Genomic DNA, 25,376 nt, shown 5'->3' on the forward strand with positions numbered 1-25,376 from the left:
GCGTTTTTCTCGGCTCCTAGAGCTATTCACTATCCTAGTTGATGCGTCAACGTTGCTAAATTTCGCAATTGTAGCCGCTTCATAAGCGTGAGCAATCTTCCCTATAATCCTTGGTAAAATAATTCTATGGGTTATTGAAGATTATTACCAGCAAATGGAGGGAATTATTTGAAAATAAAAAATGAAGTGACGGCAGCTGAGATCCAATATTTTTTATTCATTGGTATAAACTTATGATACTGCCTAAAAAAATTATACTATACATTTCTCTCTATTCTTGCGGCCATATAATTTTTGTATTTTTATTTTTTTCGATTTTATTATTTAAGTGAAGAAAGACTGAATGTTTCGAGGTTTTTTGTTCGGTTGTGGAATTTCCGTGTCGATTTTTCGTTTAGCATTCGGAGATTGTACATTAGCAGATCTACTTTCCTCGGTTGAATTTGTCCCTCCAGTATTGAAAGAATTATTGATGACCCTCTGCAAATTTTCAGCGACATGAAAATCACAGTGCTCTTGAAACTTGATCTCCTTGATCATCTGATGGCACTCGCGACAGTGTTTCTTCGGAGAATTGCTGGAACCATTTGATGAATTATTGACGAAAAAATTCTTGATCATTCCGATGTTTTTAGAGGGAACTTTAGCTGTTGTAGACTTGGATTTTGTTGCTCTTGTTTTGGAAATATTTTTCGAATCATTTTTATTAAAACTAGTTGAGGTACTTGGAGCTTTGGATACTTTTAGGTAGGCGTGGGCTGCTTGTTGCAGTTGGATGGGTAATAATTGTAAAACTGTCATGTCAATGTTATTTAAATCAGGAAAAATATCCTTGAGTTTGGCCAGAGCACTGTTGTCCTCCCTTTCCTTTGTTCTTACATTTTCTGGATCCTTCGCATTTGGGGATGGAGGCTCATTGCAGGATCCAGGCTTTTCTTCAACTTCACAATCATCGAATAAATCTGGAGACTCCACGTCACAGTTATCAGAGGCATTTGACTCTAGTCTTTTCACATTTGCAGATTCTTTAAGAGGCTTCGATTCCAGGGACAGTCCCACTGCACCACCGGAGTCTTTCAGGATGTTGATAAAAAAAGAATTCTTAAAATCCTCACTGTTCAACGGACTCTTGGCAATGTCAAAATTCATCAAGAGGGTGGGTTTCTTATCAGCAACTGCAGGAAGAGTAATTTTGGCATGGTCGTTCCTTTCCTCTTTGAAGGGGAAAGATTTGCTAAAGCTCTTCTTCACTTCTGCCTTCTGCTCGACACTCTCCCTTCTTCTGCTGTAGGTCTTCATATTTGACTCCTCAAAATTTGCATGAGAATCCAGAGAATTCTCTTCTTTACAGGGAAGATCGGAACTCGTGACCTCAACTGGCTTTGGTGAGGGACCCTCTGAAACTTTTAATTGATCCTTAATGGCGTCTGTCTTGACCTGTGCTTGATTCCCAGATGTTACTCCACTCTTGAAAAAGTTCACAAAATTTCCACTGCCTTTGACAGCAACGAATTTGCCCGCTGACATTCCAATAAAGGCAATCGGCTTTTGCGTTGCCTTTGTGATAACATCAATAAACATATTCACGATTCTCTCAATTTTGTATGAAGTCAACGAGCAGCTCTTTGACTGGCAAACCACCTTTTTATCTTGATACCACTGATAACTAAAGATCAAATGAGTCGCACGTCTCTCATTTTCCTCTCTATCCTGCTCTAGCCGTTCGACCATTTCTTCAGCAAGACAGGTCACCCACCTCTTCAAATCCTCCAGCTTTGTGATAGCTGCTTTACCAGGAAAATTCTTGCTGGATCCAATTGATTTGCAAATGAGTCTGTTAGTTACCGGCTCATTATCGATTCCTCTCGCTATGTTAAATAACCACGATCCAGTCTTATCATCGAAACGTCTCTGAAGCTCCTGCAGGGAGTATTTCAGAAGATCAGCCATGACATTACAACCGAGAGACTCCATAACAATATTCCCAAATTTTCCCCCCAGATTTCTGACTTTTTTCACCGGAAGGGAGGAGTAGAGGCCAGCAACAGCAGCAGTGGGCAAAATGGTCTGTTTATTAGGTTTGTGAAGACCACAGGCCAGTTTAGCTAGAATTTTATTGTACGAGATGCCAGCTGAACATCGATATTCACACTGTGACCAGATTTCAGCCCTGATTTCGTCAACCAACATGCCAGCAATGGCCAGTTTCCTGGCTTGAACATCTCCCAAATCATCAAAGGCTTCACTCACCCACCTCCTGACACCCTCTGCTCTCTTCTCCTCATCATTGCTGTCCTCCTCGCAGTACCCCACGACGAAGGTATTCGACAAGGCTTCGATCATTTTGTCTGGTGATTGCCCTTCCATAGTCTTTATTCGCTCCTCAACTAGACTCGTTATGTCCAAATAAGCCTCGTCTATACTAGCTCTTTCGATTATTGAACACTGTTTTTTTAGAACATCAATCACTTCTCTGCCTGCTGCTCTGTACCTGCCAGTATCAGGCTTGTTTCTGATCGGTGGAACAGTTACCAAAACGATGTCCGGACATTTCTCCTTGGCTTCAGGGCCCTTCATGTGTCGTGTCACTCCGTAATCTCTAGCTTCGTAGTTAACTGCTATTATGGAACTGGGACCGAAGCTGCTGAACTGGATGACAGCAAGGGGTTTTCCCTTGAGCTCAGGTCGGAGTTTTGCCTCCACTTGGCAGAAAAAACAGTCCATGTCAATCAGAACAACGATTCTTTCACCAAGACTAGCCATTTTGTATTTTTTCACTGTTATGATTACTGTTTTTTATGTGGCACTGATAACTTTTCAGGCGAACAACTTAATTTATCCATTGGCTGTAAAATATACACACTCCACCATTCTTGGCGCCTTTTCAAAGGCCAGAATGGCGACTGAACAGCTGATGGTAGCAATATCCTATTGGCCACTCGTTTTGGTGCTGCCAATGGGAGGTTAGACTCGCAACAGATAGGTGACATAAACGCCGGATCATTATTTACAAAATCGTGCATTAATCATTTTACTATTTTGTTACTTCTTTCCTTCAATCAATATGAAATCATTAATTAGTCTTAATTTAGGACGATTACTGTCTGTAAATAATAGGAGGCTCTTGTCGGATTATTCAAGAGTATTCTCAAAGTGTCATTATTCTTCAGACAGTGTTGTCAATCAAAAACGAGAGAAATCTCGGATGTTTACGTATTTCCGAACAAAAATGAAGGCCTGCGGGCCGATTACAGTGGCTGAGTACATGAAGGAGGCCTTGACACATCCCACAGAAGGATATTATATGAAGAAGGATGTTTTCGGGAGCCAGGGGGACTTCATAACCTCCCCAGAGATTTCACAATTATTTGGAGAAGTAATTGAGTCCATTAATCAATAATCAAAAATCCATATAGCTCATTTTGTTCTCAATCGATAAATTTATATCAGATGATTGGCATCTGGGTTCTAAGTGAATGGAGAAAAATTAGTAGAGATCCCCTTCAGCTAGTGGAGCTGGGCCCAGGTCGCGGGAGCCTCAGCAGAGACATCCTCAAGGTTTTTAAACAATTCAGAGTTGGTGACAAAATATCTATTCATCTAGTAGAAGTCAGCCCAGTACTGTCTGAAATTCAAGCGAAAAATTTATGTATTTCCTCGAGAGAAGTGGACGCAACTGGAAATCAGAAATATTATAGAGAGGGAGAAACCCAAGATGGGAACGCAGTCTTCTGGTACTACTCTGTGGAAGATGTCCCTCGGAAGTTCAGTGTCTTCATAGCACACGAATTTTTCGATGCTCTCCCCATTCACAAATTTCATGTAAATATAAAAATTCTTGAAATGACTGAAAGGACATTTTTTGATATTTCGTACGTTTATGTTCATTTGTAGAACAACAATGGGAACTGGAGCGAGATATTTATTGATATTGACCCTAGTGGAGAGATGTTGAGATACGTGACATCGAAAGGTCCTACATTGGCTAGTAAATTATTCATAGATGTGAGGATAAAAAATTAATTTTTGCTTTTACATAAAATTTCTTCGATTTATTATTCGTTCACGACTTTCTCAGGAACAGGAGAGAAGGGGCCATGTTGAGGTGAGTCCCCAGACCCTCTCGATCACCGATTACTTGGCAACATTTCTGCAAGAGTGCGGTGGATTCTGTCTGATCGCTGACTATGGCCACAGTGGAGAGAAGACAGATACATTCAGAGCTTTCAAAAGCCATGAGCAACGAGACCCACTGGAGACTCCTGGAGATGTAGACCTCACTGCCGACGTAGACTTCTCCAGAATATCAAAAATAGCGACCAAAGACAACAGGACAATAGTGTTCGGCCCAGTGGAGCAACGAGAATTTTTGTTACAACTTGGAATTGATGTTCGATTGAAAATGCTTCTACAAAGGATTTCAGAGGAGGATAAAAAGGAATTGGAGTCTGGTTATCATATGATTATTGATGAGGACAAAATGGGAAAATGCTTCAAGATGTTGGCAATATTTCCAGCTATTTTGAAAGAACATTTAACTGTGTATCCTGTGAGTGGATTTATTAGAACGGAAAATCCACCGACAACTGCAAAAACTCAGTGATAATTGAGGAGTGTAATTACAGTTGGGACGGTTATGAGTTTATTATGAGAAACTCTATTCAAGGTAAAGAAAAATATTTTTAAATATTAGTGGTTTAAGTTGAATAAAATATTTATTCATTTTATATACAAACAATATCCCTTCTTCTTTCTCGATACAATTTTTTTATCACTCAAATTGGCATAAAGAACACCATTAAAATACTATCTAACTAGAAAATTTATTTCATCATAAATATACAAGTTTTAAATCGTAGGATCGTATTTTTTCCACTTTTCGGCAAATTCGATAACTTTCTTCCTCTGACACTCGAAGTTCTCCCGCCTAGGTTTTCGCCACATATGAGAATCCAAATCCATCATACCTCCAATAATCTCCTGCGCGAAATTCCTTGGAAAGAGTTTCTCATCCTCAATGACATGAGCAAAACCTGGCCCGCCATCGCCAAAATCTACCGTGAAATACGGCAGACCTTTGGGAATCGACTGTCTAACATTTTTTTTCGACAGATCGACAACTTTTTTATTAGTTGACCATTCCATTTCGCACTCCAGAAGAGCTTTCTTGAAGTACATGGGAGCCATGCTGCCTAACTCCTCAGGTATGGGCACACACTCCAGCTGCATATGGGGGAACCTGTGGACACCCATGGCGACTTCAAAGAACACAGGATACAGTTTATTATCTGCACACATTTTAGTAATCGCCTTCTTGAATACTTGAAGTTCCTCGTAAATATCTTCGTCCAGTTGCGTCTGACAAGGACTGTGATGAATAGGCGCGATAATGCAATGTCCAGGGGTTAAAGACACGTGAGGCGGAAGGGATAAGTACGTTTTGTTCCCCATAGCGACAATGAGATGCTTCAGCATCTCCTTGGAATCGAAGCACAATTTACAGCTGTCCAAACTCTTCTCCATCCTGTTGTGCTCCTTGATGGCCCTCATCTTGTCCCTCAAATCCTCTTTGGCGTCGCTCTCACCCCTAGTTATGCTCTGCTCGAACAATTCCTCCATATCCATGCTCTTCGAAGCAATCTTCACAAATGCAGAATCATCCTTGTGTCGACTCGACTCTCCTTTTTCCCTCTCGAACATCTGCTGAAGATTGTATTTATCGTCATCAGCAAAGTATCTGACTCGCTGTCCTTTATCATGAGTCTCGACCTTTTTACTCTTCCTCCTGCCTCCCTGGGGCTCCTCGTACCGGCTTCGGGGCTCCAAAGGTTTGGACATTCCCCTGGAATTGGTCACAGTCAGTATGACATCCTTCACTCCTCCGCGTTCCGCCTCGCGTGATTTGCGCGTTTGTTTTTTCATCTCCCTTGCTCTCTCCAATTTTTCTTTCAGCTCCTGAGCTAGATCCATGTCCCCCATTATCTCAGCTTTCACGATCCTAGCCCCGAGTTTATTCAATTCATCCTCAGACATGATCGCTTCAGCAGTCTCTTCTTTTGGTTTTTCATCCCCTGAAGAGGGCTCATCTTCACTCGATTTTTCCTTTCCATGTGCCTTTGATCCTGAGGAAGACTCCTGAAGTCTAATCGCATCGTTAGCCTCAGGTTTCCTCCAGCTCTTCCTCGAAGAAGTTGATCTGCTCGATGAATGACAGCGAGAATTATCAGCGTCATCTGCTGGCACCTTGAATGATGGTTTTTTTCTGTTGTCCGGGTATTTCCAGTCTCGGAAATTATTTCTTCTCTCTCCACTTCTGGAACGGCTCCTGCTGCGATTCCTATGGTGCCTTCTGTGCCTGTCGACCTCGTACTGTCGACGAGATGACCCTGAGGGTCTGCTGCCTTGCTCTGCCTCCTCTATCATTGATTTAATAGCATCTAGAGAGCCCCATCTCTCCTCAGCGATTTCCTCCAAGGATCTTCCCTCCTCTTCCGCCTGCTCTTCCGCCCTTTGGAGACTCTTCTTGAGCCACTCAGGATTCGTGACCTTGGATTTTTTATCTTCATCGGGAAGACCTGTTCCCCCGTGCCTCCAGTGGGGATTCAGCTCTCTCGAGCTCTGACCAGGCTTGTCCAAGATGCAGGTTTCCTTGTTGACCTGTTCGTTCTTCGTTTTTTTCTCCCTTGGAGCACAATCAAAAGCTCCGGAGAGATTCATCCACTCGTCTCGCTCCAGTCGTTCAGGTGGATCCTTCGAAGGTTCCTGGGAAGGACACTTTTCGACCCATTTGTCTTCCTCTCCATCAGATGAATCACTAGACGAATCTGAAGAACTCCTCCTTCGTCTTTTCCGGTGCTTCGTTTTTTTCTCCTTCTTGCTTCGCTTCTTCGATTTTTCAGATACCTTTGCATCCACCGAAGGCAACATCCACTTATCATCTCCACGCTGTCTAGCTCTCTCCCTCTGTCCCTCTTTCCTGTGATATCTCTCCTCTGCCTCAGCCAAAATTCTTTTCCGGGCGTCTCTTATAGCTTCCCTCTGGGTATCTTTCACCCTGGAACTCTCGAACTGAATGTACATTGTTCACTATTTTTCAAATCAACACTGTATGCGATGTGTCTCCTCTCAATCCGTCAATTCTCAATCACATCTGTGACGCTACTGAAACTAGGTTATGTTACAACTTATAATGTATGCACTGGTTCCTCAACACAGACTGAGCAACTCAGCCGTTCCCACAAGTACTTGTGACTGGAGCGCCGACGTCACGTGATCGACATGCCTACAGTCACGTATTCATCATCGTGATCGCCTTGGGCATTCACAAAAATCGTCATAACGTCGTATCATTCGCATTTCCTTAAAACCACAAGCACGTGCACTCTTATCTCTTAAATGGAATATGTTAGGACTGATTAACAGAAAAAAAAACAAAAAAAGTTGTCGCATAAATTTCAGGATTGTCGATGGGTGCTTCTTACGCCCCTGGAGGGCCAGTGCGCGCGCAGCTGCCCCCTCCACCCCTGCGCATTAATACGCAATGGAATAGTACAATAGTATAGGACCACAGTGCAGTGCTTCATCGAAGATGGGAAATGGATTCAAATTTTATCTCCCTGATTGAACTTTGTGAAAATTCCTGGATCGTAAATGAAATAAAATCCAAGTAGTGAAGTTAATTGTCAGGAGTGTCACTGATTGATTAGATTGGTCATGATTTCATTAGAGGAAAAATGATGACCATCGAGCTGTCAAACACTGTAGTTTGCCATAACCTTGATTACATATGATCTTCCAATTTGTTTACCACAAATCTGATTGTTATGAGTGTGAGGTATTCCAGTTGATGAGTAAGCACTGAACACCTCGTCGATTACATAATTTAACCTACAATACATTATCAACGGATATTGTGACATGTTGTGAATTATGAGAGAGGCGGGGAGTATGTGGCGACCTAGAAAAGTTTTTTGATGACAGTGTCTCGAGGGAAATTGCCGAGGAAATTGTTTTTAAAATCGATTGGATAATGAATATTGAGGAGAATCGTCTGAGAACCTTCAGTGACTGGCCCCAGGACGCAGCTGTCAATGCCACCAGAATTGCAAAGGGTGGATTTTACTATACCGGCCACTCTCTGGAGGTCCAGTGCTTCATCTGTGGTATTAGAATATCCGATTGGAATTATGGTGATCAAGTGATGGTGAGACACAGACAGGCAGAGCCCAACTGTCCATTTGTCAGGAATCCCGCTACTACTTGCAATGTGCCAATTGTTGAATCACTCGAGAGCATCACTTCTCAGCCAACATCGTCTTCACGTGGATCACGAGGAAGTGATGCACGCGGTGATGGTGATCAGGCCTCCTGGGCAACAACAATTGTCCAGAGTGAAAATCCCAGGGTCGAGTATGGCAGCTTTGCACAGAGACTTACTTCCTTTCGGAATTGGCCGAGCACTGCTGCTGTTACACCTGAGCAGCTTGCCAGGGCTGGATTTTACTACCTCCAGTCGGAAGATATGGTAAAAAAAAATCTTGTCCGATTAAGTAAATGCTAAGATAATTAAAAATAAATTTGAGGAGAACATACGGCGAAAAAAACTGAAATTTATTTCTCTTTTTTTTTTACAGTGATATTCTGGCCTGACCTTGTAATCATTTTTCTTCTAATTGGAAAATAGATAATGATAATAATCTATGATTATTAATAGACTATTAATAATAATAAATTCGTAATTATTTATTGCCGCAGGTGGAGTGTGCTTTTTGTAGAGGAATCATGAGAATGTGGGAAGTGGGGGAAGATCCAGACGTTGAGCATCGAATTGGATTTCCCCACTGTGATTTTTACGCGCAGCAGGAATCCAATTCAGGTAATAATCCTTTACGATGTTACTAATGAGGACCAAACCTTGGGTAAATTCATATTTACAATGCTAACAGTCGCCTTAACCTTCGGAGTTATTAGAATACAGTAATACGCGTACAAATATAAATCTCATATTTATTCTGTGAGGGCTAAATATAACGGTTTTGGTAATGCCAAGACAGTCGATACGCAGCTTCCAACACATCAAGTGTAGAAAAATAATTATTCCCGGTTAACTCACGATTGGTATTGATGGGGTCAGGTATTGTGGTGTAGTAAAGCCTCCAAAATACTGAACCGAATAATTAACGACTTGAATTGACCTGCTCATAATATCAGGCGGTCTTGAAGCTTAATGTCCATTTGAATTTCGCAATGCAAATCTTGCATAACTACACGAATATTTTTTTCCCCAGGGCTGTCGACGGACAAAGAGGAATTAGGAAATGTTAAATTACTTTCGGCACCGGCTGCGGATTTACACAGACTAGGAATTCAGAAGCACTCCGCCCCTAGACAACCTAAGCATGCTACCTATGAGGGCAGATTACGAACATTCCAAGGGTGGCCGGAGAATCTTAGACAGACACCTGAAATGCTTGCGACAGCTGGTTTTTATTATGTTGGTGAGTTCTTTGAATTTTAACAAATCTTTGTCCGTTGATATTGTTTTCATTTTTTAGTTAGATACATTTTTGTTTCCATAAAGTCTTGGTTGTCACCATAAAAACTGTTATTCCTTTCAAAAACATTTTGAAACCATCAAATAATAATAAAGTTATTAAAAGAATGTGAATAAAGCTTCAGGAGACCAAGTTCGATGTTTTCACTGCGACGGAGGTCTCCACAATTGGGAAACAGACGACGATCCTTGGACGGAGCACGCCCGTTGGTTCCCCAAATGCGGATACGTTGCAATGGTTCGTGGCCAGGAGTTCATTCGTCACTGCGTTGATAATCGACCTCCCCTGGATCCTCTGATATTCTTAGGAGTGGCTGAAGATGGTGAGGAGGATGTTACAGGTACATCGATGGGCTCATCAAGATCCTCGGGCTCAACATCCACATCCCGGAGCAGGCCAATTTCAGATTCACAACTGGAAGAGCTTTTGCTCTCAACACCAGCGATAGCAGCCCTTCAGATTGGATTGAATGTTGGTAGAGTCAAAAGGGCACTGAGAGAACGAATGGAAACAATGGGTACACCGTATACAAATGCTGATCAGCTGATTGAACATGTTCGTCATATTCATTTGAATGAGGAGAGCAATGGGTAATAGAAGAATGTCACATTGGCTAGATTAAAAATTGCATTGACTCATTTTTCTCCGTAGGACAATAAATTTCCATCAAATAAACAATTCATAAAAAAATAATCAGATTACATTAAATATGCATTAAGAAGGATAATTCAATCTCCAGCGGAGGGCTTATCGCCTGGTTTTCCTTCTGTTCTGCTACGCTTAATTACTCATCAACATTCCTGATAAAATAATAAATATAATTTCCAGACTTGACAATAATGTGGAATCATCGTCCTCCGAGCTTGCAACATTGCTGAGTCACGTGATAAGCGTGCAGTCGTCATCAAACCGAGCCCCAGAATCAGCGCGAACGAATGGCAAACAAAACGATATGAAATTCAAGAAGAACTCTGACCAGGAAAATCGAGACGATCCCGGACACTCAGATGACAAAAGTGTACAGAGGAAAACGGAAAATGGAATGAGCGACGAGCCACGTAATTGAACAGCACAATTTGTTTTGATTGCTCAGTTCTTGCTCGGCTTCACAGAATCTCAATTTTGGCTCTTTTTTTTTTCAGTATCTCTGGAGGAAGAGAATCGAAGGCTGAGGGAGGCTCGTTTATGCAAAATATGCATGGACCGAGAAGTATCCGTTGTCTTTCTACCCTGTGGTCATCTTGCTACCTGCATACACTGCGCTCCATCACTTGCTGACTGTCCCATGTGTCGACAGGAAATTCGTGCTACTGTTCGCACATTTCTTGCTTAAGGGATCTCGTTAAAATTTGTCTCGACGACAGAACTACATCAGATTAGTTTTTTAGTATTAATTCCAGACGAAAGAAAATATTGTTCAAGTTAATTTAATAACTTATTTGAGAGAAGTTGCGCTGAGTTTAGGGTACCAAAGAGTTAAAACTTATTGAATAATGGATATTTCGATAATGCTATTCAATACATGCGATTTTGCATGATAATCTTTTAGTGTTGGATATGAAAATTCAATGAAAAATATCAGATAAATTTTTTTATTAAAAAAAAGACAAATGAATGAGTTATGGGCGATTGAAAAGTTCCGATTAGGGCGTGAACTAGAACTTCTTGATTTTTCTTTTTTTCTTAATAAAAAATATTTACCGGATATTTTTCAATTAAAAAAAATCATGCAATAATCCAATTGAGTGGAATGAGGGAACCATAGTACCTTGGGTTATCAATGCAAAATTTGGTGCTAGACTCACGAGATATTTCTTTGCAGTTGATTCATTACCAAGACACATTGACCCTTTTTTCCTCCCCGACTGATGCCAAGCCTGTTAAACAGTTCATTCCACTATTGAATTCATCTGTTGTTACCTGAATCAGCTTTCGCAATTGAACTATTGCTGGTGTCCCCATTGTTTTAAATAATTTCAAGACAATGGAGGTGATTCAGCGTAAAAAGAAACCGAGCCTTAGCAACCATCAAATATTTTTCTGCTGTATTCCTGTAGAAAATTTAGGAAAAAAATAGAACTCCAGAGGACGATATAAATAGCTGTATATATCATTGTTCAATGTTGACTCAGTTTAATGCTAAAATACAAAATCCAATTAGAATTGAGTCATGATAACATGTTATTATTTGAAAGTCCACCAAATAACGCCAAAAAGCTGAATCATTATCAATGAAATAATTTTCAGTTTTTAGTGGTTCTTGAAAATGATAAACAGTCGAAATAGTACGATACCATATCTTTTCTCCGTATCTTATCGTTCTTGCACTGAGCCCTCCCACTATGTCAACCTGATAATACGAAGAGGAAACCGCGAGCGCTTTCTGATTATTCAAAACTTAATCTCCGTCAAAATATTTTTATGTAAAATATCACTTCGAGTAGAACTTGGAGTGCTTGCTCAATTGGTTGACGTTGAATTGAACGTGACTACTACAATTGAACTTCAATCGAGCAGATGAGGACAACCCTGCATTCTTATAAATACATGCGCAGTACTGACAAATTGAAAATTAACGTATCATATAAAGAGTTCTATAATTCTCGGTAACAATGACACACGAGACTATTCAAAGGAAACATTGCGTCAGTTAATGTTTTCTGATGACCAATTTTCTGGCGCTAAGACTCTGAAGATTGCACTATGTGCTGTTATAATCCAATATTAACAAATGACTGATAGCGCTTTGTGTTTTGTGAGAATGGATTAATCTTAATATGAAAACCATAGACAGATAAATGGCCACGGACGTTCGAGGCCAAAGTTTAAAATTCATATTTCGAAGTAGTGGTAAATACTACTCAGTAAAAACAATCTGATTGGTGATGTATTCCGTGAAGAAGCTGATGAACGAGTGAAGGGGACTTGATCCTCAGTCAATTCTTTCGGGGATATCTCCACAACTAAGGGTGTTAGCAAAATTTTCATGCAAACCTTTTTTGTAGCTGTCAATTGTCCCTGAAAAAAATATTTTAGCAGAAAGTACGCTATCTATCTTAAATTCCGAGATATTCGTTGACAACTGGCAGGTAATCAAACTCGATTTGAAGAGTTGGCTAATTGATCGGTATGACTTGTAAAATTTGACTGAGAAATTGTCAAATCCCTTTAATTACAATGAACACTGCAGGACAAAAAAATTGTAAAAATTGTCCCAATTTGCAAAAATGAAAATTGCCGTTATGTGAGACAGATCGATTTCTGTAATAGGGTACGTGGCCTGCGTCGTAGGGAAGCGCATTGACGCCCAAGGGGTGGGATTTACAACCCCTGCGAGCCCTTGGAATAACAACAGAAAAAAAAACTCGGTTTATTCGGCCGCTGGGCCGAAAAACCAGCGCTGTGCGCTCTCTACTCCGTCTTACAAATATATCCAACTCGTAAAATTCAAATAAGCAAACGAACATTCATTGATAAACGCGTGCACAACGTCAGTTATTAACATTCTCCAAGTGCTTGGGTTTATTATCTTGAAAATTTTTTTTTTGTTATTTCGTCACGACTCAGCGTCCTTTTGCCGCGGCCTTCTCAGTCTGCACAGGCTCGTACACAACATTTCTGCCTTCTTCGAGCAATTTTAATAGTGGGGAAAACAGAAAGCGCTCGACTGGGCGTCTTGGTGGCAGCTGGTCCCTTGTACAGTAATATCCAGCTCAGACTAGGGAAGCCAAGTTTCGACGACGCCATTACAAGTGCCCCTCACTTCGTTCTTCGCTTCGAAAAATACAACGCGGCTGGTACGGGGCCACTACGTCAATTCCAGTGAAATGTGCGAGTTGAGAGTGTTAACGCTCGCGAGTTGCGTTGATTCGTGAGTGGAAAAATAAGGGAAAAAAAACCGCAAAATCAGCAATAAATTTTCCGCGAAAAAAATCAGCACGTGAAGCCATTCATTTTGGACATTTGCCCTTACATTTTTTTACCAAAACAAGACTGAGTTTCTACAGACACCTTTTAAATTGTGATTTTTCACGTTTTTAACTTGGAAAGAACGTAATTATTTTTAATCGAGGAAGTGCTGGAGGGAAGAAAAATATCGCTAATTCAAGGGGAATTGGTATGTTTCCGCCCACAACAGCACTAATTAACAATGTAGCTTTATTTTAGCTGATAATACTCTAACAGATGGAGCAGTAGATTGCATGAATTATTCTCCACGGGGCTTCAGATAATGCCCTGAAATTAATTCTTGAAAACAATATACCATATTGATTTTTTCAACATGACGTTAACGGTGGAAATAGAGTATAAATAAGTATTCGATCACTGGCTTTCCTATTTGGGCGCGACGATAATCTCTCACGCAGAGTCCAAGTGTTGCTGGCAATTGCATCCCACCGCGATTGGCCTTATCTCCCACGTTATTCGCGTCTTATCAATATCCAGGGCTGTAAAAATATCAAACGAAGAATCAAAAAAATCAGAGAATAAGGCGCTAGAAAATGACCTCCTTCGTGAGTCAATTTTGTTAATGTTTATTTTCCATCGGAATAAATAATGGAATGATTGTACCGTGACTGTGTGTGGCCATTTCCTGTCCCACGTTCCGACCGTACAAAGAACACGTCTGTACAGTCAGTCTGACAAGTACTGTCCCCACTCTGTTCATTTTCCATTCACATTGGTGTCTCCCACTGCTGGACACTGGGGGAACGAACTCGTCAGTTCGCCTGTACCATCGCCACAAAAGAAGTATGGGGGCTGGCTACCCCCACCGTCTGGAATTTAACCTCGACTCGATGTACCCCACCACACGGATCCAAGTTCCTTCTTTCCTGGCGACGATTATACGAGTACATATTTGATACCCAGTCGTATGTACGTGTGGGATTTGTAATACCATACACAGGGATCGGTTTATCTCTCTTTTAAAATCCCACCGTCTCCTTCCTTTCCTCTACTCTCTCACTCTTGGCCGCCATTCGACCCACACTGTTGCCACGCGGGATCGCGACGCGAGAATGAAATGCGATGAAAAAAAAAAAATAACACCCAACGGAGAAGGAAAAAGAAAGAATTTTTGCTACGTGAAGGCATATGTGAAAGTTGAGATTTGAATTGGAAGAGGAAATAATGAGGTACATGAGTCATTTTCGCTGCCAGGAAGTTACGGTCAATTCATCCACGGGGAAATTCGGTATTCAGCAGGAAAAAGCCAAAAGTACAAGAATGACACGCGATAGTCTATCAGCCATGTTTATTTTGCCTGAAACTGGTATGTATCGTATCCACCAGCCAACTCTGAAGCATTTTTCCCCATTACCTACGTGTTAGCTAGTCATTTTGTCGTTGACATCATCTTGACATTGTATTTTGCACCCTGGGGTTCCATACCTGCTCACTGGCCATTTTTATACCTTAAATAGGCATCATTGAAGAATGTGGGATTGTAAAATTCATCAAACAAATGTTTATTCATTTAAAAGCTAAAAATAGTCTGTTCTCTGTGCTGACTCTTGTTTAATTGTTCTGAATAATTTATGAATCCCACATTCTTCAGATATTTTTAATCCAGTGGTCAAAATAACCCATCTAATAGCCAGGTAACTATGCAGTTACACAGCTCCCAGATCGCCAGGGCGCAGAAACAACGACAATTTCCTCCGAGTGTCGGTGCAGTCTCATTTACAATTCCCAGAAAGTCTCTGCCTAACAATGAACCTCCACGAACGATAAAACCAACTTGACTGATGTCAATCCAATATGATTATGCTCATCCGGCAGTTGGAATCCACGGCAGATGGTTTCACATCTCAGTAGTTTCTAGACAATTATAGCAAAGAGAGATACCATTCGAAGGAATGTCCAGAGGCGGCGTTTTCTCATGTTTGTGGTGGTATTTACCACCACAGATACCGAGACAGTAGAGCATGACTAGCGGTCAGGATATACGAATAACACGAGGTGAATGTATAGGCAGAATGGGCCAGAAACGGGGCCTCGGTGCACTCCAGACTCGGCAACGGCGCATTTTGTTGAATTACAGGGCCGAACGAAACACACGGTTGAGCCTGGCACCGTACAACAAGAACTTTCCGACTGCTTGTGGATATTAACCGGACGGGAGGTGGTGCGGGGAAGGGACAGGGATCATTCGAGTGAGAAAGCCTGTGTGCCTGTGTTGAGTGGAACTTGGAACACCCAGGCACAGCTGGAAGGCACGTTTCAAGTCGGTTCGGTCCACGGACTCGAGGTCGTTTCTCGAAGACTCCAGATCGTTCCCCGAAAAAAAACATGATCATCCACGAGTGATAAATTCACGCTCTGGAATTCGGTTGTTTGGCTGCTTTTTTTTCACGTTCTAATGGTGAGAACATTGTTCATTCAGTGAGAATATCGATTATTTTATTACCCGAGGAAGGTACGTTGAGGTTAGATTGATCTTCGCTGGTCGATGATCTGGGAGGTACTGAAAACTTTGTCATCCCCCACGCGTTTTACGTGCGCTGACTTTTTGCGTGGGTGAATGGGATCTTCGCGGTGAGAGGCGGATTAGGGGGGTTGGTGGCGTTGAAGTGCATACGAGTTGTAAAGGGTTTTTTAAATTTGTGAGTGACTTGTGTCTGGGGGATTATTGATTGTCTGTTTTTTCCCGCCACTGGGAATTTTGCTATTATCGTCAAAAACATGTGTCGATATTTTCCATTAAAAAACAGGCAACAAAATCCTGTAAATCCCAATGATCCACGGGTATGTCGGCGACGAGAGATAAACTGAAGATGACTGTGCGTATGAGAGAGAGAGAGAGACAGCCGGTGAGACGAAAAAAACCGCCCTCGATAAATACGTAGGCGTCTGCGCATGAGTAGACATGCTTGGGGATGAATAAACAAAACGATCACGCATTTAGGGGCCCCATTCTCGACACTGGTGAATTCTCCTTTGTGTACGATTCAGTGATCGTCAACGAATCTGGTATACAATAAGCCCCACATAGTTCGTCAATAAACGTCCATTCACGGACCGAGGAGTTTCCACTATCGTCGAGATAACGGCCCCAGGCCGCGTGGGCTGATGTTCGGTAAGCAGAAAACGAGCGTTGGTCATTCGTTGTGCTGCAGTCCAAGGGGATGTTCATGCCTTTTATGTCGTGTGACGTAAGATTAAGAAGTTAGAAACATCACCGATCTTCCAAAATATTGATAATTGTGTTCGACGGGAATTTTTTTGATAATCTCTGTTGTATTTTTTTGACAACACCATAAACTCGTATCATATTCGTTTCTGCTGTAAAGTTATTCATTTTTAACACGTGTGTTTTATCCTTTACAGGTAAAGGCTGGGAAATTCTGATAATTGATAAATTTGGAGAAAACTCGTGGAAAGTAGCCAGGAAATAATACAGAAATGATGGATTGTATAGGCCACAGAAGGGATACGCTGATAAGGGATAATTTAACGCCACTGAAATCATCAGACAACCTTCGACTACAGGGACAGTGTCCAAGTCCACCAACAGTGAACAATCAGAATCAAGTTGATGAGACGGACAACATCGATTATCGATTGGAAGCAGCGAGACTAGCGAGCTATCGAAATTGGCCAGCCACTTTCATGGACACTAGTAAATTAGCAGCTGCTGGATTTTATTATACTGGTGAAACAGATCGTGTTAAATGTTTTGAGTGTGGTATTGAGATATTCCAGTGGGTCGAGGGTGATAATCCAATGTCGGATCATCGACGCTGGAGGTCGACGTGTAAATTTATACGAAAACAGCCGTGTGGTAATGTACCAATTGGTGTTGATCCCAATACAGTGCCAGTGCCACCACCGAGGAGTAGAGATGTTTGTGGACGTTATGGTGAAGATTATCGGCCAAACACATCACCAGATTTTCGCAGTGGACCGACTGAATTCCAATTTCCAAGTACAGCTAGATTAGGAAGTCTGGGCTTGGCCAAACCCAAGGGGCCAACACATCCTGAATTTGCTAGCCACGATGCCAGGCTGAGGACGTTCGATAATTGGCCCAAATCTATGCCACAGACGAAGGAAGAGCTGGCTGATGCTGGATTTTATTACACTGGACGAGGGGATGAGACGCAGTGCTACATGTGTGGGGGTGGACTCAAGGATTGGGAGCCCAAGGATACTCCCTGGGAGCAACATGCCAAGTGGTTCAGCAAGTGCTATTATGTGCTGCTGATCAAGGGACAGGCGTTCATTGACAGTGTCAACGGACAGTGTGTACCACCACCTACGAGAGAGGTAAATAGTTTTTTGCATTTCTTGGCTTTAAAAAATTGTCCTCCACCTCTGGACAAGTACAAAATTTCTGCACTAAAAAACTATACTGTTCAAATTTTTATAGCACAAGCTTTTTAGGGCCTAATAATAAATTTTCAACGTGTTTCTGGAAATTTATTTATCGCTATTTCCCGGAATGACACAATTCTCCGTATCTAGCTGAAGTGCCACTTTATCAGAACATGTCAATAGACTGTTTCTCTGAAGAATTTTCCACGTTATCGAGCCTCTCGTAAATGAGATTAAGGTTTTTTCTCTTTTCCAGGAAACACTTCAGATGGATTTGCCTAGCTTCATTGAGAAGGTCAAACCGCCTCCGCAAGCAGAGGCAGAGGGAAAGGGCGAGGCTGAGGGCGAGGCTGCCAAGGAGCCAGCTTCAGGGATAGCGTCGTCATCGCGTCCCAATTCGCCGCCCAAAAGTAAAAATGCTGATGACGCGAGGATGTGCAAAATTTGCTACAACGAGGAATTAGGTGTTGTGTTTTTACCCTGTAGACACATGGTCGCTTGTGTCAAGTGTGCACCCGGTATGACATCTTGCGCTGTGTGCCGCGAACCGGTTACAATGACCGTTCGTGCGATAATCTCTTAGTACTGAGAAGCGTGAGGATTTTTCGCTCCCAAATTTTTCCATTCTGTTTCGACGCAAGTGGAAGAGAGAAGATGTTCAAATCTCCGACGATATAAAGTAATACGCAAAGTTTGTGGATCATCTTTTCAATGCGATAATTAAATTAATTAATGGAAATTTTCTAAACACCTACACTCATTTGGGTATGACTTTGCGCCTGGTAAATGACATGACTCATGGGACATATCGCTATCAGGCACTGTTTCAGGGGCTATTTAATGGTAATTGGATTCCATTGTCTTGACGTCAGCCGTCTAGAGTGGTAATTCAATGATGCAAGGCTTTACAATTGAGAAGACAATTTTTTCACTGTTTGATTTTTTTTATGCATTATTACTACCGGATCATGATTACTCCTGATGGAAAATCCAATTTTCATTACACCCGGAACCGTACCTGATTCTCGATAAATTGCTATTTTTATGATAGAGTAAAAATTGGCTGTCACTCTCTCCGCAGCAAATAACAAAATGGCCAGAAATGAAAAATTTATGATGAAAAAAAAAAAGATGAGAAATGTGAAAATGTAGAGAAAAAAATAGCAAAAAGCGTCATGACGTCTAGTCGTTTCAGTATACCGCGTTTGCGTTGAAGTTAAAATAAAGGACGTGAAAGTATATGAAATTTTACTTGCGTTTTAATTCTAACTTTCTTACGATATAAAAACAATGCAAATTTAAAAGAATTAATAATTGTTTAAAGTGTTCTATAATAAAAAGGTAAAACGATGTAAAAATATGTATTACTAATTAGAAAGAAAAATAGTTTTCATAACAAATTAATGGTCACAGTTGACGGGCTTTTTAAACACTCTGTGAAGCATTTTCTACCAATTTTTTTTAGAGTATTTTAATCCGTCAAATTCACATTGTCAAAGTTTCAAGATGAAGAGCAAGATTATAAAATACTTTATGGATGCATTGACGTACATGAAGCATATGGAACTGACAACGCAGTTCCATTTTTAATAAAAGGCAGATGTAAGTCACGGAGCAGACGAGTCTCTGCCTGTTACAAAAGCACCACTCACGCATTGACAGCTGAAATTTATGGAACCGACCATTCGTTTTCCCCTATGCACTACTTCGCGTATAAAAAATTACATTCAGCTCAAATGCCCCGAAAATTGAGTTGCATGATTTTTTTTTATATAGAAAACTAATGGAATAATGAAATTTTATGGAAAACATTAGATACGTATTTTTTTATGTTGAAAAAACTGATAAATCAGGAAGTTTTAGTCGATATCATAAGATAGGCATTTTTTATCACCTATGATACGCTCATTTCTCATTTTTTTAAATAAAAAAATCCGTATCTAATATTTTTCATTGGACTTTCAATTCAAAGGTAGAAGTTTAGAAGCAGTTGTTGCGGAGCTGGGGAATTTCAGCAGCGGTTTCTGAATGAAATAAACTGAAATATAATGCACTGCAATCATACAAGATTCATTTATTTTAGAATTTAACGGGTTTATCGGTTGGGCTACAAAAATTATTAAATTTGATTTCTCTGCTCACTACCGATTTAAACAGTGAACTCATAAAATAGGACGTGTTATGCGCCCGTGGGAAAAGTATTTCTTTGCGCACTAGTACCGCAATACACCATTTTTCAATTTCACATGGCACGTAACTGCTCTCGGGTGATATTAACGCAGTAGTTAACACTTGTCAGGTCCAAAGGATTCTTCACTTAGAGAACTAAAATTGGCTCCAAAGTTTTGCGAATTGATTCTATTTTTAAAATTTTTTTCTTTTAATTTCTAGTGTGCCTTGTCTCCTGATCGTTCGATATCCAATAGACCTTTATCCTCTGCTCTGTCCGAACAGACAAGGATATACGGGATTACAATGCCCCCTCTTGCAAGTGAAGAAATTCAATACAAAGATAGTAACAATGCAAATTGAGGATTGTCTCAGCTCATGATGAGCAAGGGTTCTATTTAAATATTATTGAGATAAGCCAAATTCTTAATTTCAATATTTTTTCTATTTTTCATTGAGTACATTAAGGAACTATTCCTGGGTCGGATTTCGTATGTGAATTCCATAAATTATGCTAGTGATAGAAAATTTACGCGAAAATTGATTTTTCCACACATCCCCACTGAAAGTGCAGGTGTGTGAAGAAATTCTAAAACTAAGAGCACAAGTCCACTGATCGGGAGGAAAATTGAAATTTTTATGTGGTCATTTCCCGGTATTAGGACTTTTTTAAAAATTATTCTTTCGTAAATATACATTAGAAACTCATGCCTTTATTATACAAACGTGCGCAGTAAGTCGTAGGTTTAAGGCACGATTCTACCAAGCCCTGTTGAAAAGAAAAACCTTAGCTAATCATCGAGCGACGTGGCAAACCAATCTGCTGATAATTTTTTATCGAACGTTATTGGGAATTTTTTCACCAAATTTACAAGGGTTTATCGAGGTCTGGCCACTATTTGCTGATAATATCACTAATTATTGAGTACTTAGTAGATATTCACAAACGAATGAGTGACTAAGACCAATGACATAATTTAGTTCGAAGAATTTGAGTGGAATAAAATAATGCATTGCAAATAGGGCTTGGTGGAGTCGCCCCTGTGTTTAACAAGATAAGTTTTCGCGAAGGAAAACCTGATATGAAGGATGACGATGATAATATCAGTATTTTTCATGGCAATATATTCTACTGTTCTTCAAACAGAATGTGATCTATTTCATTTATATTTCCATTTATTTTCAGTTTTATTTCTTTATGAAATTGTAATAAATTGTTTTTCAATTGGGAGGGCGATCCGATTTGATCTCGATGAAACGAAGAGGAGCGAACGTACCATATCAGACATATTTTCGAGAAACTCAGTGGATTGTGGATAATGAGTCGTTTCACAGTGTTATTGTAAAATTATGTAAACTAATGTTGAATGGACGTGGAAGAGTGTTCCACGTTTACAGAAAATCGGGTCGCGCTTCGTAAAGGGCAAGATGTTAAATTCACGTTTATGTACAAAATCGACTGTCTCAACATCTCTTTTCGATTATAAAATACAACAACAAGTGTCATTGTATTTATCATTTATATCAACCGTACGGATGTACGCACTGATAATATACATTAATATAATATAATATACATTAATATTGAATAAACGGAAGGAAAATCATTACATTACCGAGTTGCTTATTTTATCCTGAAAGGTAATTTGTCCGGGACGAAAAAAACTCTAAAATTTCAAACATTTAAATATAATTTAAGTAATCTAATTATCTAATTTTTGTAATGCTTGGAAAAATAACGGGATAAAAATATTAAAAAGAAAAAATGTCTCTCGTACCAAAAAATAGCTTGAGATTCATCACAAATTGTCAATGCCCCGTGGGCTGCATTTCAAAAATCATTACATAGTATTAAGACTTTTTTCCTCCATTATATTTTTTTTTCTTTCAATGAAGAAAATGCAGCAGGGCAACAAACCGGTATCACAAGAGTCAAGGGACCAGTTTTATGAGGCCCTTGCATTCCATTCTCGTGGGAACGATCGGCTCAATGTACAGTGTATACCAACGGCAAGCCTCTCCAGCATCTCTGTTCATGCTCTCTCTTTTCTATAGGATAATACCCTGCTGGAAGTGTGGAGCACGCTACGTAGGTGAAAATATCCAGCAGAGAGAGAGAGGCCGATTCATTCATCTATACAGAATAGTCTAGCATCCGGCCGACATTCCATTGGGATGAAAGCATCACATCAGCCCGGATGTCTCACTTTCCACTGGATGATTTCATAACCGGTTGCATTCCCGAAAAAGTAATTATCTTTCTCGATAAAACATTGTTCGATGGCACCATTGTTCCCCTATGTTGTCAGAAGAAAAAAATGAGAAAAATAGCACAAGGACAAAAATTACTAAAACAATCATGCGGGAACGGTATTGATAGAAGTGCGATCCGTATTCTGTCTGATAGGATCTGATAGGTCCGATAGGATTGGAATATGATACGGATCGCACTTCAGACGCTATCAATACACTTTTTCAAGTAGTGATTCATTTCATTTGGATAATATTCCTAGGACTCGCATTCACGCTTCATAAATGATTTCCAAAGCAGCATAAAAAATGACCTTTTGAATTTGGAAACTTCCCGGGTCTACCGCCATCGGTCGGTAAAACATAAAAGTTCTCAAAATCGACGATAGATGGCGTGCAGTTGCGATTCTAGATTTTCTTTACCATTTTGCTTAGCTCTCCATGTTGTATTTATGCATTGAATCCATGTGAACCGGTTGATAATTATTTCGTAAAGAAAAAAAAAATAACAGAGATAAGTAAATCGACATTTCTTGAGGAGGCATCTTAACTTTATCAATCGTGCGACGTGAAGCCTGTAACGTCGCGGCTCGATAAATCGGACAATTTGTGATTTTAAAATTGCTCAATCAGGTTAAGAATGTCGGCTTTTCTAACGAAAAAAGTCCTCAGTTCAGTGGGATCTTTGAGTAAATACTCGCGGGCTGGTGTTTTATCTGTTCGCCATTTGAATTTGTTAGAATATCAGAGCAAGGAGCTCTTGAAAGACAGTGGAGTGTCTGTACAGAATTTTACCATTGTCGACGATTTGAAAAATGCAGAGAGTGCTTTGGATAAATTCCGTATGTATTTGTTCTTGAGAGATAATTTTTATTACCCTTCCGACCCGATCTTTACGTGGTTCATTGTTCTTTCATTCTAGGGGTGGATGAATATGTGATCAAGGCTCAAGTACTCGCTGGGGGGCGAGGAAAAGGATGGTTTGATAATGGATTCAAAGGAGGTGTTCATCTGACTAAAGAGTGAGTGACGACAATTTATTATTTATTTTCATGGCAATCTCTACGTTGAACACAACATTCTGAGTTAAGTAAGAAAATAAAGGGTGAACCAATACCACCAGATTCAGTAGAGAAAGTGTTCAGTTGAGAATATTTAAGTGGGTTTTCTAGAGCCGGGTACAAATTACACAACCGAGTCAACCATCTTTAATCTGTTTTTATTCCCGTAAATTCCCCACAGCCCAAAGAAAGTGAGAGAGATTGTGAAGCACATGCTGGGTCATCGTTTGATCACCAAGCAAACCAACAAAGATGGCATCCTCGTCCAAAAAGTCATGATAGCAGAGTCAGTGGACATAAAACGCGAGATGTATGTTTGCATCCTCATGGACAGGGGCAGCAATGGCCCTGTCCTGATAGCCTCACCAGCTGGTGGAATGGACATAGAAACAGTTGCTGAGAAAAATCCCGAGCTCATAAAAACAGTTCCCCTGGATATTTACTATGGGATAGACGAGAGTATCGCCAAGGAAGTTGCAGATTTTTTGGGTTTCAATGAGGAAGACGTCAACAGCAAAGCCATCTACGAATTGAAAAATTTGTGGAAATTATTTGTGGACATTGACGCTCTCCAGATCGAGATCAACCCGTTCGTTGAAACAGCGGACAAACAAGTCGTCGCTGTTGATGCGAAAATTTCATTCGATGACAATGCACAATTCCGGCAGAAGGATATTTTTGATCTTGAAGAGACTAACGAGAAGGACCCGAGGGAAGTTGAAGCCTCAAAGTTTAATCTTAACTATATCAGCATGGATGGGAATATTGGATGTCTCGGTAAGTTTCTCATAAGGAATTCGGTTGCTGCATGATTAAAATGATATTAAAGTTTGAAGAAAAATCTTGCTGGTACATCGTGATTCACTCAATTTCTTTATGGCTGTTATCCATAATTACAGTAAATGGTGCTGGACTGGCAATGGCAACGATGGACATAATAAAAATGAACGGCGGAGACCCAGCCAATTTCCTCGACGTTGGTGGTGGTGTAACCCAGGATCAAGTATTCCAGGCATTCAGAATCGTTGCAGAAGGTAAATGAATCGCCACCGTTTTTACAACTCATTAAACGATAGCATACACTCATCGAAGCCTGGATGTATCACTTTTCGAACGTTACGTAACCTGTTTTTATATTCTCTCAAAAATTCCTTAAGTGTGCTTATAGATATCCCTTAGTGCCTGATAAAATATCGATAAAAAATAAAAACCTCGCGAATGCAATGATCAAAAGTTCCTAGTATGTATGGAAAAATCATTAAAAAATTCAAATGTGGTAAAATAATTATACTAGAGCTTTAGCATTGACTGAAACAATTCATTCATCAATCTAGATCCAAAAGCGAAGGCAATATTCGTCAACATTTTCGGTGGAATCGTCAACTGCGCGACAATAGCTAAGGGAATAGTTACGGCAGCAAAAACATTAGGAATCAAGAAGCCAGTGGTCGTCAGGCTGCAGGGAACAAATATGGAGGAGGCTCAAAAGATTCTTCAGGAGTCAAACTTACCATTCACGATGGAGAACGACCTCGACATAGCAGCGAAGAAAGTGGTAGCTGCAATGAAATAATGCGAATTTCATTAAAAACCTAATTGAACAAAGTATACAAGATCATTACCAAAAATATTTGAACAGTACACACCAGGGAAGGAAGAGATATCTCAATATCTCCTACACAATTTGTTATTTGTTATACTTTAGGTTTAGGACGACAAGAAATACATTTTCATTAAGAAAAATTATTGAGAGTAGGATAATTCCTTTGAAACGAACGTCACAAGTACTTTGAGTACTCATTAGGGAATTTCGGTCATGGAGTACTCGAACGGCAGCCATCATCGATCGATTAAAGAATCGACGACCTCACCTAGATCCATTAAATTTGAGTAGTGGGGCACAGAGATCATGATGACTCGACTCAAACTATTTCATAATTATTTACATTTTTTGTGCGATGCATATTATCACTCGGAAAAACAGGGTAGTCAAATTTGAAACTTATGTTTGCGTATAGTGCTT

At 40.3% G+C, this 25,376-nt stretch overlaps 6 protein-coding genes across 8 annotated transcripts; 4 read left to right on the forward strand and 2 right to left on the reverse strand.

Annotated features, from left to right (window-relative positions):
• Nucleotides 1–187: 187 nt before the first annotated feature.
• On the reverse strand, nt 188–2,940 carry LOC135164909 (DNA polymerase eta). The gene has a single exon (XM_064125694.1). The coding sequence runs from the start codon at nt 2,761–2,763 to the stop codon at nt 325–327; it is 2,439 nt and encodes an 812-aa protein (XP_063981764.1). The 5' UTR covers nt 2,764–2,940; the 3' UTR covers nt 188–324.
• LOC135164916 (protein arginine methyltransferase NDUFAF7, mitochondrial) lies at nt 2,936–7,591 on the forward strand. Of its 2 annotated transcripts, XR_010299405.1 has the most exons (5): nt 2,936–3,376; nt 3,451–3,822; nt 3,895–4,005; nt 4,079–4,666; nt 7,459–7,591. XR_010299405.1 is itself a non-coding variant. In XM_064125714.1 (4 exons), the coding sequence occupies exons 1-4, from the start codon at nt 3,065–3,067 to the stop codon at nt 4,601–4,603; spliced, it is 1,320 nt and encodes a 439-aa protein (XP_063981784.1). In that variant the 5' UTR covers nt 2,936–3,064; the 3' UTR covers nt 4,604–4,738. The 2 variants fall into 2 exon arrangements, 1 of the variants encoding a protein (XP_063981784.1); XM_064125714.1 differs by lacking the exon at nt 7,459–7,591 and having other exon boundaries at nt 4,079–4,738.
• LOC135164910 (CWF19-like protein 2) lies at nt 4,849–7,378 on the reverse strand. The gene has a single exon (XM_064125695.1). The coding sequence runs from the start codon at nt 7,078–7,080 to the stop codon at nt 4,849–4,851; it is 2,232 nt and encodes a 743-aa protein (XP_063981765.1). The 5' UTR covers nt 7,081–7,378.
• On the forward strand, nt 7,585–11,721 carry LOC135164912 (baculoviral IAP repeat-containing protein 7). Its single transcript, XM_064125698.1, has 6 exons — nt 7,585–8,524; nt 8,755–8,875; nt 9,288–9,497; nt 9,673–10,144; nt 10,383–10,612; nt 10,697–11,721. Exons 1-6 carry the CDS (start codon nt 8,030–8,032, stop codon nt 10,885–10,887), a joined length of 1,719 nt encoding a protein of 572 aa, XP_063981768.1. The 5' UTR covers nt 7,585–8,029; the 3' UTR covers nt 10,888–11,721.
• Nucleotides 11,722–12,915: 1,194 nt separating this feature from the next.
• On the forward strand, nt 12,916–21,652 carry LOC135164917 (death-associated inhibitor of apoptosis 1-like). 2 transcript variants are annotated; one of them, XM_064125715.1, is made up of 3 exons: nt 12,916–13,671; nt 16,887–17,825; nt 18,130–21,652. In XM_064125715.1, exons 2-3 carry the CDS (start codon nt 16,962–16,964, stop codon nt 18,454–18,456), a joined length of 1,191 nt encoding a protein of 396 aa, XP_063981785.1. In that variant the 5' UTR covers nt 12,916–13,671; nt 16,887–16,961; the 3' UTR covers nt 18,457–21,652. The 2 variants fall into 2 exon arrangements, with proteins under 2 accessions (XP_063981785.1, XP_063981786.1); XM_064125716.1 differs by lacking the exon at nt 12,916–13,671 and adding an exon at nt 13,708–14,829.
• A 1,078-nt stretch (nt 21,653–22,730) lies between these two features.
• Nucleotides 22,731–25,096, forward strand: LOC135164644 (succinate--CoA ligase [GDP-forming] subunit beta, mitochondrial). The gene is made up of 5 exons (XM_064125197.1): nt 22,731–23,134; nt 23,215–23,314; nt 23,535–24,130; nt 24,253–24,387; nt 24,688–25,096. The coding sequence occupies exons 1-5, from the start codon at nt 22,933–22,935 to the stop codon at nt 24,924–24,926; spliced, it is 1,272 nt and encodes a 423-aa protein (XP_063981267.1). The 5' UTR covers nt 22,731–22,932; the 3' UTR covers nt 24,927–25,096.
• Nucleotides 25,097–25,376: the final 280 nt, after the last annotated feature.

Source organism: Diachasmimorpha longicaudata, chromosome 7 (genome assembly GCF_034640455.1).
Source record: "Diachasmimorpha longicaudata isolate KC_UGA_2023 chromosome 7, iyDiaLong2, whole genome shotgun sequence".
Taxonomy (NCBI): Eukaryota; Metazoa; Arthropoda; class Insecta; order Hymenoptera; family Braconidae; genus Diachasmimorpha; species Diachasmimorpha longicaudata.

What these genes read in the sequence shown, in the direction of transcription:
- LOC135164909 (XM_064125694.1), bottom strand. Translation starts at nt 2,763, where the DNA reads ATGGCTAGTCTTGGTGAAAGAATCGTTGTTCTGATTGACATGGACTGT.
- LOC135164916 (XM_064125714.1), top strand. Translation starts at nt 3,065, where the DNA reads ATGAAATCATTAATTAGTCTTAATTTAGGACGATTACTGTCTGTAAAT. An exon ending in TTTCACAATTATTTGGAGAA is followed by an intron (nt 3,377 to 3,450) that starts GTAATTGAGTCC and finishes AATTTATATCAG; the next exon opens with ATGATTGGCATCTGGGTTCT. An exon ending in TCCCCATTCACAAATTTCAT is followed by an intron (nt 3,823 to 3,894) that starts GTAAATATAAAA and finishes GTTCATTTGTAG; the next exon opens with AACAACAATGGGAACTGGAG.
- LOC135164910 (XM_064125695.1), bottom strand. Translation starts at nt 7,080, where the DNA reads ATGTACATTCAGTTCGAGAGTTCCAGGGTGAAAGATACCCAGAGGGAA.
- LOC135164912 (XM_064125698.1), top strand. Translation starts at nt 8,030, where the DNA reads ATGAATATTGAGGAGAATCGTCTGAGAACCTTCAGTGACTGGCCCCAG. An exon ending in ACCTCCAGTCGGAAGATATG is followed by an intron (nt 8,525 to 8,754) that starts GTAAAAAAAAAT and finishes TTATTGCCGCAG; the next exon opens with GTGGAGTGTGCTTTTTGTAG. An exon ending in TGGAATGAGCGACGAGCCAC is followed by an intron (nt 10,613 to 10,696) that starts GTAATTGAACAG and finishes TTTTTTTTTCAG; the next exon opens with TATCTCTGGAGGAAGAGAAT.
- LOC135164917 (XM_064125715.1), top strand. Translation starts at nt 16,962, where the DNA reads ATGATGGATTGTATAGGCCACAGAAGGGATACGCTGATAAGGGATAAT. An exon ending in TACCACCACCTACGAGAGAG is followed by an intron (nt 17,826 to 18,129) that starts GTAAATAGTTTT and finishes TCTCTTTTCCAG; the next exon opens with GAAACACTTCAGATGGATTT.
- LOC135164644 (XM_064125197.1), top strand. Translation starts at nt 22,933, where the DNA reads ATGTCGGCTTTTCTAACGAAAAAAGTCCTCAGTTCAGTGGGATCTTTG. An exon ending in GAGTGCTTTGGATAAATTCC is followed by an intron (nt 23,135 to 23,214) that starts GTATGTATTTGT and finishes CTTTCATTCTAG; the next exon opens with GGGTGGATGAATATGTGATC. An exon ending in ATTCAGAATCGTTGCAGAAG is followed by an intron (nt 24,388 to 24,687) that starts GTAAATGAATCG and finishes TCATCAATCTAG; the next exon opens with ATCCAAAAGCGAAGGCAATA.